This window comes from Dipodomys merriami, unplaced genomic scaffold (assembly GCF_024711535.1).
Source record: "Dipodomys merriami isolate MVZ:Mamm:240054 unplaced genomic scaffold, mDipMer1.0.p SCAF_8, whole genome shotgun sequence".
Lineage (NCBI taxonomy): Eukaryota > Metazoa > Chordata > Mammalia > Rodentia > Heteromyidae > Dipodomys > Dipodomys merriami.
Window position 1 is genome coordinate 2,218,336 of NW_027206401.1, and position 12,526 is coordinate 2,230,861.

Here is a 12,526-nt window from a genome sequence, read left to right on the forward strand (position 1 = left end):
AGTTACTGATTTTATTTTTGTGGGTTGATTTTATACCTGCTACTTCACCAAAGTTTTGAATCAATGCTAGTAGCTTGGAAGAGGAATCTATAAGGTCCTTTAAATATAGGATTGTCATCTGTAACTAGGGATAGTTTTACTCATGGATTCTTTCCCTTAGACCCCAGTTTCACTCTGAAGATTTTCAGCTGATTAGACATGGCTCTTTCATGTTACAAAGGGCCATTGTCTGCTGTTCCATTGAATGGTCAAATGTCTATTGTGTCTGGTTCTTCACAGAAATTTCTAAGTAGTGTTTGACCAAAAAGTGGGCATCTTGGCTCAACTGAGCAGATATAGAAAACCAACTGTGACAGGAAGGGGGATAATACGTCACTCAAGCAGGACTCTCCTCTGTCTCTGGGGAAGCCATTGAATAGTTTCATGTTCAAGAGAAACTGAGCTACTGTCATACTGAGAGGGCACTGAGTCTAGAGCCCCTGAGCTCTATGTGAGTCTGTTGTTCTGTCCCTCCCTGGTCTCAGACCATCCTGCATGGAAGGAATGCCATGGGGGGGAGGACACCAGGTCAGCCTCACGGTGACACATCCCCCCAGTGCTGCCCAGGTCAAAGCCACACGGGATGTGTGGGTGATCAGGTTCTAAGCCTACCACATCTTCCCATTTCATGAAGAATGAAAGCCAATGCCCAGGATGGAGCAACCTGCTTGCTGCTTGCATGGCTCATAGCCTACTTCATCCCCTGGCCCTCCTCTGTTCCAGGCACATTGAGCCAGGCACAATGACTTTGGTGCTTGTCCATGAAGCTCTGCTCTGAGTGGCCCTCTTTTCCTATCTCCTTCCAGCTGGGCTCACACATGGGAAACCATTGCTGACCTATCTACTACTTAGGCCTGTCCCCCTCTGTTCCCGGCCTTTCACTTGTACAATCTGCATGAGACACAATTTACTCACTCCTAGTAGTTCTGCCTTTTCTTTTCCATACTGGAACAGAAGTTTTGCAAGAGTAAGAGTTTTCTCTGACTGTTTCATTCCATGCCCCACATCTAGAATAACACCTGGTAGGATGTAGCTAGTGTTCAGAGAACAGTTGTTCCCTGAATGAACCAATGATCTCCCTACTTGGTACCAGGATTCCAGTCAACTGCCTCAAACCTCTTTCAACTTCTGCACTTCACACTGGACAAGGTGACTTGTAACTTCCCTGTGGAGCTTAATACACAAATCCTTCATCTCATGTGCCTAAGGCTATCAACTCTCAGAGAAAATCTGTACACCATTCACTTCTAACTATGTGTGTCCTTTCCTCATTCATTTTAATTTAGTGTATTCACTGAAAATTTCAGAATATTATGAATTCTATTTTCTTCCCAGCTCTATTGTGCTTACTGCTTTTGGAGTCAGTTCACCTTGATATGACATGTCTGGGACTTGCCAAATGATTAGTTTAGGCTTAATTGTTAAAAGTGGCATATACTAGTATCTTATTTAGTCCATTGCTGTGTGGGATAAGAGGTGGATATTCTTTATCATACAGTAAAAACTGACAGCTGCAGGCAGCAACTGTGGATTGGTAGAATTATTTCTAAAGGATTTGATCTAGCTTTAGCTCTTTTAAGAAACTGCTCTATACCATGACCAGTATGATGCATGAATCACATAAGCCCTTTTGCAATTGATGAGTTTTTGATCAACTTTGTGGTAATCTTTTTAACAAAGGAAATCAAGCTCTAAATGCAAGAAGAAATCTTTAGTAGTCCAAGGAGTGTCTTCATGAGTCAGACATCTTTCTTCCTTGTATTGATCTCTCTTCTGGGAAACTTGTTTATTTGATTTGTTTAAATCAGGTTCCAAAAAACAGTTCAGAATTCATTCACATTTTATGGCTACTTAAGAAATTATGTTTGACTGGAAATAAATGCATAGATTTCCAAAGCATCTATTACCTACCCAGCTCTGAAACATGGCTATTTAGTGTACAAGCCTGCTCTTATATGGGAAGAGCATTTTAAGTAAGGCTTGACTAAGTCAACATCACGTAACAATTTCAGGTCTGAGAATACTGAGGCTCAACATATTGAAGAGCAAGGTAAGCAGTATGTATCCAAAAGCTGTATCAAAAATCCTAATTTGTCCTACAGAGAGATTTTTCACTATAACCTGTGCATGCAAAAATCTATAAAATAGACCTGAATCCTAGCTATTAAAGCCGCATTTAAGAGCTTTTATTGTTATTATGGGAGTCTATTAGCTGAGTCATTTGGATACAGTTAAACACTTCATAGAGACACACATAGAAGGACTGTCGTGAAAGTGGCAGGATGAGCGATGAGCCCTCCCTCTCTGGGTTGTCATCCCATAACGGACCCCTGGAAGGGAAGGTGCATGGTCGCTGCTGTACATGGCTAGCTGGAGTTCAGTTCTCTAAGGGCTACTGTTCTGTGGTTTTTATGTTCAATGTATCTGTAAAAATAAAATCAACAACATTATCAGTCTCAGGGGAAGAGGGTTAGGAAAGTTTAATCAAAATAGGTAGGTTGGGTGACATTGTGAATATACTCAGTGCCACAGAACTGTAGACTTGAAAGTGGCTAAAACAGTAGATTACATTATATACATTTTACTGCAATACAAAAAATTGCCTTGGGGGCTGGGAAGGTGGCTCAGTGGTAGAGCGCTTGCCTTGCATGCTCAAGGCCCTGGGTTCGATTCCTCAGCACCACATAAGCAAAAAGAAAAAAGCCAGAAGTGGCGCTGTGGCTCAAATGGTAGAGCGCTAGCCTTGAGCTGAAGGGCTGAGGGACAGCGCCCAGGCCCAGAGTTCAGGCCCCATGACCAGACCCCCCCCCAAAAATTGCCTTGATAGAAATAATGATCTTCTTGCTCAACATATTGTTGATTCACCCCTGACACATTGAGACCTTATGAGATCAGTCTCCTCAACAATGTTCTCCTGTCATCTGGAAGAGGACTTGGGCAGCCGTGCCTCAAATGTAGGAAGGGTCTATTCGTTAGCCCCCAAAGGTTAGGAAGAAGGCCACGAAGCATGGTTGTCCCACAGAGACATCTTGTAGCCAGAAGACACAGGAACAATGTTTGCCCCAGACTGTTAGAACGCATTCCTCATTCTTCTAGAGGGTCTGATGCCAAGATCACTTCCATGTTTGTCTTAGTGCATTAATCTCTGTTCTCATCTAAAACCCCAGGAATCTTCAGCCTGCTTTCCCACCTTCAACCTGATCTGCTTTCCAAATAAATAATGCTACTGCTTCTAGCTGACTTCAGGGAGAAGTAAAAGGCCTTGGTATGAACTATAAGATTATCAGATCACAGATACAGCCATTTTTAGCTTGATTTTATTGGTTCCATTTTATTTTAAATCATTAAAAAATTATCTTTAAGTAGTTATCCACAGCTGTTTCAATTCAGCGTGTCAGCTCATGTGTACAATGCGCTTTGATAAGTGTCACCCCTTCTGTTGAGCGCCCCCCATCTTCCCATCTTTAAAGGAAATGGAGGAATCCCCCACAGTGCATGTGGTAACATTACCTGGCTTTTTCTGTGGGGTCACCTGCATTCACAAGATGCCATTTTGTTGCTCAGTGCCCTGTGGTCAGGCCTTGTGCTGGGGATGGAAAGGCAGCTTGGCTCATTGGCATTTATGGCACCAACAGCCTTAAGGTAATTCCATAGCTCCTGCATTTTATTCAGATACGCGTGTGTGTGTGTGTGTGTGTGTGTGTGTGTGTGTGTGTGTGTGTGTGTGTGTGTGTGTGTGTGTGGAGAGAGAGAGAGAGAGAGAGATGTAAGGCTATGTTGGTCTGTGTAATAAAACACACGTGTCCTCAAATGATCATGATCATGATCATAAGGACAGAGTCCCCTGTCAGATCCTTTGAGAGGGAGAGGACCCTCTCTACCCCGGGGTGCACAAGTTACTGTCCATGTGGGGGGCTCCCTCTCTGGTGTCTAGGCGCCGTCGTAGAGATTGGTGTGTGGCAGGGTGGCTGCTTTGGGCTCTCTGCCACTTGGCCAATGCAAGCCCAGGCCTCCCACACATCCCTTCCTACACGGTGAACACGCACAGTGTGTTGCTCTCTCAAAGACGCCGACAGGTAGTATGTGTGCTGACATAGTGTAGACTGGAACCTTCTATGCTATAACATCCAGATCCTTGAAAACATTGCCAAGACTCTGTGTCAACACAGTGCACTGTGTGTCATGGCATTAAGTGTCCTGTCCTTTCCCTCACTCTGCTTTTTCTTCTTGTCACTCTAAGAAGAGAGGCTCAAGGACAAAGCGGTTGTTTTTCCTCTTTAAAACCTGTCCTTGCCTAAGTCAAGGCCTGACAACCAACAGCCCATCTCAGCCATGTGAATGACCCACCTCGGCCTTCCCTGGCATGTCCATCTAAATTCTGGTCCCCATGGGGACAAACTTGAAGTGCCCACTTAAGCCAGGATGGCTTTGCTGAGTTTTTGAGATGAAGAGAAAGGAATCCATTCTCTGGACAGAGACTTTTTAATCCCTGTTTTTGAGGCAGAGCTGGACAAGCCAACAAGGTCTCTTTTACCTTCAGATCCCTTACATCAAAGTCAAGCCCCAGTGTAACAACAATCTGGCTACTAAATTATCTATGTTCATTTACTATGCGTGTTCTTATCCTTTTCCTTAAGTAGTTGTTTAAAGGGGTTTCAGCATGTCAGATGGTGGAAACACTGTGTCTTGATGAATTCCCAAACAGATTTATTCGGAATATTCATGCTTGAGCCAGGAGCATGTCATGATAGGGGATTCAGGGGCACTCTGGGGACCCCTGCTGGCACCTACATGCTCCTTGGTATAGAATGGATCCACAGGGATGGGGCAGGGGACATTTGTTGTAACCCGGTCCTTGAAGTCTACACAACTGCAGATCCTTTTGTTTTTGGTTTGGGTTTTGTGTTTGATTTTTGGTGCTAGTACTGGGGCTTGAACCCATCAGTGCCTGGGCACACAGTTCCTTAGCTTTTTGTTTTTGTTGTTGTTCAAGGCTGCCATTCTACTACTTGAGCTGCAGCCCACCTCTGACTTTTTGATGATTAATTGGACATAAAGAGTCTCACAGCCTTTCCTGGCCAGGCTGGCTTTGACCCATGATCCCCAGATCTCTGTTTCCTGAGCAGCTAGGATTTCAGGCATGAGTACTGGCTCCAGTAGAGGTCAGTCAGTCCTCTGAATCCCCAATGTGTCTCCATGCTCCCTTCCTGTTCACACACACTAAACTGGACTTCAGTTCTCTGAGAGTAGTATTTTCTTTTAGGCTTATTATTATGATTTTTATTATTAACTCTTTGAGAAATAATTTTCTCGCATTGTTTTTATTAGACTTTCAAAACACAGATGCAAATTACATTATTTAAATTATAAACTGTAAAAAGTTTGACAAAAGGGCTGATTATTTAACCAGCATTTCTGGCTGTGTGCTGATTTCTATACTGCTTTGAGCCCTGAAAATGCTGTCAAAACTACGTAAGTGCCAATAGGTTTCTAGAGTGACCTGATGTACTTCAGTGGCAGATCTCTGAAATGTAGTTCTGTCATAACACTATGACATCAACAGCAGTAGCACTCAGGTCCTCGGGGACAGTGACTCACAGTTAATAGGCAGAGTTTATTTTCAAAAGGGAATGAAATGTTTTACTTTTGATGAGTGATAACATCTACTTGAACCATATTGAATCAACAAACACACATAATGCCAGGGACACACGTTTTATCTGAAATGCTCATATTTTAACCATCTTCATATTATCAAAAACATTTGAATTTTTGTTTGTGAAATGGACAATAATATAGCTTACATTGGTTATTATTTTCTTGATTATAATCAGTCTTAATGCTATTTGTTTGAAGTCATAAAAGTAACTTCCTGGAAACCCTAGAAATGGTAGCAGTAATTCAGTTGTTTTCAAGACTGTCCCACTTGAAGTATTGACTTTCATAATGCTTTTTTCGCCCTCACTGAATTGTAATGACCTTCTTTTTGTCTTTTTAGGCAGAACTATGAGCTCCTGTCACTTTAGTCAAGATTTCTTACATCAACTGTAACTGAGATTTGTAATCATTTGCTATGCAGGTGGTAACAGGTAGGACAGCAGATATTGAGTACTTGTTGTCTGCTTACCTTTAGTAAATGTTAAAGATGCTAAGGCCTCTGGTATCAAACCAGAATTATCCATGCAAATCATGTGGGCATTCACTTCCTTGAGATTCAGTGCAACAGGTTAGTGTGTGCAGACAAAAGTCATAACTTCAGGCATCTAGACAAGACACTGATGGATTGATAATGAGACAAATCAAGGAAGCTTCTTCCTAAGACAAACATAACTTCTAGGGAAGGGTTGCTGGGTTTGGGAGGTCAGGAATACATTTCTGGAAGATAAACTCCAATTTTGACATATGAGACTGACAGCGAACCAATGATCTTCTTAATATGCAGAGAGTTTATGTACATGACACATATATGCTGATAATTTATTAGCTATTAAAATGGAAAAGTCTGATTTGGGAATAATAGCTACTTGCTCATGAATTATTTTGTTGCATTTTGAATAAGTCCCCAAAACTAAAATCAAAATTTAATTGCTTATCAAGAAGTGCTTTACACTTTTATTGAAATTATTTACTTTATTACTATAAAGGTGATGCACAGAGGGATTTCAATTACATGAGTCAGGTAATGAGTACATTTCCTTTTGTACTGTGTCTTCTGTTCCCTCCCCCTCTCCCAGTCCCTCCCTCACATCTCCACCCACGAGTTGCATAGTTCACTTTCATCAGTGTCTAGTGAGCTCCACTGCTGTACTTTTTCACCCTTTGTTCTGGGTCACCCTCCCAGCCTCCCAAAGTGCTTTAAAAAATAGATTCATTAATCTTGGTTTTTATATGTTAATAAGGAAGGGTGGCTAGTATAGGAAAAAGAGAAAACAGGGTTTTCGAGAATCAGCGGTGTAAATTGGAGAACTGTAAGCATTACTCATAACAACTGTAAAACGCAGCTAGATAACACAGATATCTTATGTTTGCTCCAAAGTTTGTAAAGTATCAGGCACCTTAGCTGTGGCCATCCTATGTTATTAGAAATAACATTTTAAAATAAACGTTATAAATAATTTTGACACTTTTAAAGGAAAATCATTTAAGTATATCTTAGATTCAAGCTTCAAAGCACTTTGAAGAGAATGCAACCGACTCGGGTACCCGGCTGCCAGGCGCTAGCTTCAGCGCAGAGGAAGATTTGAGGCATCAGCTTCTAAAAGTAAGATCGAATTGGTTTGACTGAAAACTGGCACGAGATGGAGGAAGGTCGGGGAACGCCACTGCGCTCCTTGTCGTAGTGCCCTGGTCCCCTGGGGAAGGAAGGCTCCCCGACCTGAGCGCAGCGTGTCCATTTTCCCTGGCAAAGGACGTGGAGCTAGGAGTGTCGCCGTGTTCAGTCTTTACCGGTGCTGACTGCTCTCTTAATACTCTTTTGTTTGTTGGATTTTCATTCCTTGCACCCCGGGCAGCTAACAGTGAGAAAACCCCTCGCCCAGATCCCCCGCGGGCGCGCAGCCCCAGCTCTGAGCTCGGTGGACAGCGGAGGGTCCCAGGGCACTGGGCTGAGCCTGTGCATGCTCGGAAGGAAGCCGGTGCGCACGCGGGGACGAGCCCCGTGCGCCCCCGCAGAGCCACAGACCCACTCTCCAAGCTCAGCCTCGTCGGGGCGCGGGTGAGTGACCAGAGCCACGACTATAGAGCGAGACTAGAGCGGGCGAAGCCTCTGGGAGACTGTTGGACACGAGTGTGTGTCAGCACTCAGGACTGAGGACACCGATCCTAGTCGACGCTATCGGTGAACACCTCCTCAAACGGAGTCTTCCGTTCCCTGCCCGGTGATTTTAAAAAAGAGCTCAGGAAATCTGTCCCCTCCAAGGAGCAATCGGAGACGAGGGGGGAAAAGCAGGAGGAAGATTCTCGAAAAGGGTTAACGAGAACTGTGGAGTGTGTCCTGGCTTAACGAACACTCCTAGAACAAGTGTTTAGTGTGCTGCCCGCGCCCTCGGGCGGTTTGCGGTCTCGTTCACGCGCGCGTTGCTGTAACGTGGGGCCTCGCGGGTCGCTCGAGGAGTGCGGTCCGCAAACCGCAAACCTTGAAAAAGAACGGTTTGCGAGCAAAAAAGGAAAAAGATGCTCTGCACGGAGAGAAACTGATCCTCCCTGAACCCGACCGTCCGAGGGCGGGCGGGTCCGGCCCGTGCGGTGCGCGGGGAGCGCGGGCGCAGCCGCGAGCGCGGGCCGCCGGCTCCTCCCCGGAAAGGAAGCAATGCAAAGGCCGGGGGCCCGCGCCCCGCGCCCCGCAGGTAAGAGTCGCCAGAATCCTTTGCTGCCCCGCACAGGCAGGAACCCGACCGAAGTGGGCGTCCCGCAGCGCGACTCGCAGAGCCGGCCGCCGCCCGCGGTGCGAACTCCTGGAATCCCACCCGCCCAAGGGTGCCCACACCTCGGTGCCGGCTTCTGCTCTTGGGGTTTGGGTGGGGGAGCCCGGGAAAGTTCTGACGGGAGAATGCGCAGCTCGCCACGCCACCCACACGGGAAAGCGGGTGGAGAGAAAACCCGGAGGAGGGCCGTGGCCGCGGGCGGGGCGCAGGTGGAGAGCCCCAGCCCTGCGTCCGGTCCGGCGTTCCCGCGAAACACGTGTTGCACCCAGTGCCGGGCCCGTGGCTGGGCCCGAGAGCCAGTTGGTGTGCAAGCCGGTGTGCACCCGCGTGCTGCCCTCTGGGGGAAGGTGGCTTAGCCGAGAGACTCAGGACCGCACGTCCTACCTAGGGCCACAGGGCCCCGCGCGCCCCCACACCCTGCCCGCCTCCGCGCGCCCGCTCCCCGCGCGTCTGCGCTCCAACTTCCCCAAACTTCAGCTGCGTCTGGTTGTGAGCCGCCGCTGGGCCGCGCAGGGCCTGTCCATCCTCAGGGCCGTCCACAGTGCCGTCCGCGCTGTGGGCCGCCAGTGAGCCCCCGCCCCCGGGAGAGCGGGTCCCAGCTTTAGAGGGAAGGTCTCGGCTTTCTGTGTTCGAGCCCCGTGGAGCACGGAGGTTCGGGATAACACGGGTAGGGGAAACGCAGTTTGAGGGGCACCCCGTATTGCAGACCTCAGTTTACTGAACACACTGTGCTTGGACTTCAATCCATACCCAAAGTCCGACCTCTGAGCTGGCCCCCGGGAGCGTTCCCGCGGGGGCGCCCCGGGCGGGAGCCGCGCGCGGACAGGCCCGGAGCGGCCGCCGTGTCCGGCGCGCGGGCGCACAGCTGGAGCAGCCGCAGGATGGCGGACTGGACTCGGGAGCACCAGGCCCAGACGTGCTCCAGCAGACACCCAACCCATCCCTGCCGATCAGAAGGCCGGGTGCACCCGCGCGCCGCGACGGTGCGGTGCCAGAGTCCGGCGCGGCGGGGCCACGTCCGGCGGCGCGCGGCGTGGCGGGGGCAGCGCCTGCTCCGCCCGCGGGCGTCTTCGGCTGTCGCCGCCGCCTCCACGGGCAGTGGCACTGCGGCGCTCTGCCCGCTGCCTTCGAGCCGTCGCCCGGCTCAGCCTCCCCAGCGCGCATGAACCACGCCACGCGGCGGGCGGCGTCTCCCCAGCCCCGCGTCCGGCCGGGCAGGGACGACGCCGACCGTGCGCACCGGCCGCTGGGGACTCGCCCCCGCACCCCGGGGCCCCCGCACTCCGGGCAGAGGAGCCCGAGGTGTAGACCCAGCCGGGAGGGGCGGAAGGAGGGGGCGGAAGACCGGGCCCCGGCCGGCGGGCAGGCCAGGTCCTGAGGGGCGGAGCCGGGCCCCAGGCCCCCCTCGGCGGCCGCGGGAGGAGGGCGATGGCCAGCCCGGGGGAGCCGCTCGCTCCCCGCCCCCGAGCGGTGCGGCCGGCGGCCGGGGACAAGCCGGGCTCTGGCCGACTTTGCCCGGAGCCGCGGCGCAGTGCAGCGGGCGGGAGCGGCGCGGCCGGCGAGGGGAGCGGCGCGGGACCGGGCCCGGCCCCCGAGCGGCCCCGCGGCGGCCCGGCGGAGAGCGCCGCGCCCCCGGCCCTCTCGCCCGCGGGCCGCGCCGGCCCCGCGGGGGTCCCGGGCGCCCTCTCCGCGCTCGGCGCCGGGGGCTGCGGCTGGGTGGCGGCCGGCGCTCCGCGCGCGCTCGCCTTCTCCTCCCCCGTCCCCGCCACCGCTCCATTTTCCTTTTACTTCTGGCCGCCGCCCCCCCGGCCCCCTCCCCCGCCCCTCCCCCCCTCCGCGGCCTCCCCCCGCCCCGCGCGGCTCCCGGGGAGGGCGGGCGCGGCGGCGGCGGGAGGGGGCGGCGGCGATGCTGGCGGCGGCGGAGGACGGGAGGCGGCTCCGCTGAGCGGCGGCGGCGGCGGAGGGCGGGAGGCGGCTCCGCGGAGCGTCACCCCCGGCGGCAGTCACCGCAGCGGCGGCGGGCGGCGGCGGCTCCTCCTCTCGCCCGCGCTCCAGGGCTTGCTGTTCCCAGCCCGCGCCGGGCCCCGGCCGCCGCCGCCGCCGCCGCGGCTTCCTCCCGGCCCGGCCGCGCGCCGCGCCGACCTCCGGGGCTGGCCCGGCCCCGCCGGCGGCGGCGCCCGGACTCCGCGGCGGCCCCGAGGCGCCGGCGTCGCGCTGCCGCTGCTCTTCGGCTCCGACATGGACGATGGACCCTCCACCAACGCGAGCTGCTTCCGAAGGCTGACCGAGTGCTTCCTGAGCCCCAGTAAGCGGCCGGGGCGGGGTCTCGCCCCGCGGGGGCCGGGCCTCGGGGTCGGGCTGGGCGTCGAGGCCGCTCCCCGGGCGGCGCTCGGTGCCGCCCGGCCCGGCTGGAGCGCTCGGGAAGGGCGGCGGGCGTGGGGTCGGGGCCGGGGCCGGGCTCCCGCGCGCACGTCTGCTTGTGCGTCCTGAACTTCGTGGCCGCTCACGCCGGGGCCCTCGGAGCCCGCGGGCCGGACTCGGGCGCCTGCTTCCAGCGGGGCGTTCGGGCTGCCCGGGCAGGGCCAGCCGGGGCACCGCAGCCCCGCCGCGGCCGCGCTCCGGAGGGCGGGGTGGGAACGGGCGCCCGCCGACCCGCGCGGGGCGCCCACCCGCACCCGCCTGACGCCTCCCGGGGGTCCCCGGGCGCCGGGCTGGAGCAGAAAGGGGAGGGACGGCGGGCGCCCACGTGGAAGGAGCGGGGCGGCCGGCTGCGCCCCGGGGCCGGCGGTGGCGCGGCCTCTCCCTGGGCCGGGGCCGGGCCGGGCGGCGGGACAGGCCGCGGAGGAGGGGCGGGACCCGGCGGGCGGAGGAGGCAGAGCCCGCGGGGAGCCGGGAGCCCGCGCGGCTGGGCGTGGAAGGGGAGCGGGGTGAGGAGCAGCCGGCCGAGGCGGGAGGGGGCCAGGTGGTAGCCTTGCGGGCCGAGACCCCGCGCCCGTGGGGCACCCCGGGACTCGGGCGCCAGCCCGGCCGGGCGCGGCTCCTCGCGGCCCTGATTGCGGCGCCCGCGCCGCCGACCACCGCGTGCGCACCGAGCCTTTGTCTGCGCCTGGCGGGCCGACCGCGCGTCGGCCGCTCCTCCGGGCTGCTGCTGGGGTTTCCCGCTCCAGCGGCCACCCTTGGCACCCGGCACCCTGGGTCCGGAGCCTCCCCGTGATCCCTCAATCCTCCAGCCATTGGGGTACACCAGCCGACAATGGAGACTGCTCCGCGCTGGCCCAGCCCTGGTCTGCAATACTGATTCCAGCCCCGCAGGTCCCCAGCGGCCCCATGGCCTCGTGGCCTCTTGGCCACTTGCGTGCCAGCCGCAGGTACCCGGGGACCTGAATGTGCCCTGGTGCAGAGTGGCCGACCGGGCCTCCGCCCTGGGCCTGGCAGCTGACCTCTGATCCCGAGGGTCCCGGGGCGGAGCCCGTGTTGAATGCAGGACCCAAGGGTGCTGAGCAGAGGTGGAAGAGGCTGGTCTCTGTCTGGGCCCCTGCTGCACTAGGTGTGGATTCTTGGAGACTTTCTGCTGAAGAGGGACCAGAGGAGGAGACCAGGGGGTCTAGGTTGTGTGAGAGTGTGCCCCCTCCCCCCCGTGGAGGTGGAAGGTGGAATAAACCTAAGGAGTGAATCTAAGGCCCTGGGTAGAACTGGGGTTCCTTAGAGTCCCCCCCCCATCCCTTATTTGCAAAACTAAATTTTCCTTTGTCCTTTGCTAGCTGATGGGGTGTGAGGGTATTTGAAGTTGCTGTGCCTGTCAGTGCCAGAGTGAGGGAGAAGAAGGTGGCACAGGGCTGGGAGCAGAGGCCTGGGAAGGGACACATTTCCTGGGTGGTGAGGTTTGGGTTATCCGCAGTTATTACTGCTGCCTTGGGGGTATGCTAGCCTGCCCTGAGTGTAAAGATGCTCCAGAAAGATCTTAACTTTGTCCCAACAACTTCAAACATTAGGAAGACCAAGTACTTGCACCACCGGGACAGCCCGGTGTGCCACCACAGGCCCAAGAGAGGCCCCTGCCCCAG

The 12,526-nt window shown here is 54.6% G+C and overlaps 1 protein-coding gene across 4 annotated transcripts in view; it reads left to right on the forward strand.

Moving 5' to 3' along the window:
• The window catches only part of Pde10a (phosphodiesterase 10A), a 311,016-nt gene that overhangs the window by 150,122 nt on the left and 148,368 nt on the right, over positions 1-12,526 (forward strand). Inside the window, exon 1 of one of the 4 annotated variants that reach the window (XM_070010312.1) lies at positions 8,311-8,384. The exons of 2 other annotated variants lie outside the window; for them this stretch is intronic. In XM_070010312.1, coding sequence (XP_069866413.1) covers positions 8,348-8,384 — 37 coding nt within the window. In that variant the 5' untranslated portion in view covers positions 8,311-8,347. Of the gene's footprint in view, positions 1-8,310; positions 8,385-9,890; positions 10,768-12,526 lie in introns of those variants that run through there. One more of the 4 variants, XM_070010309.1, reaches the window with a different exon arrangement.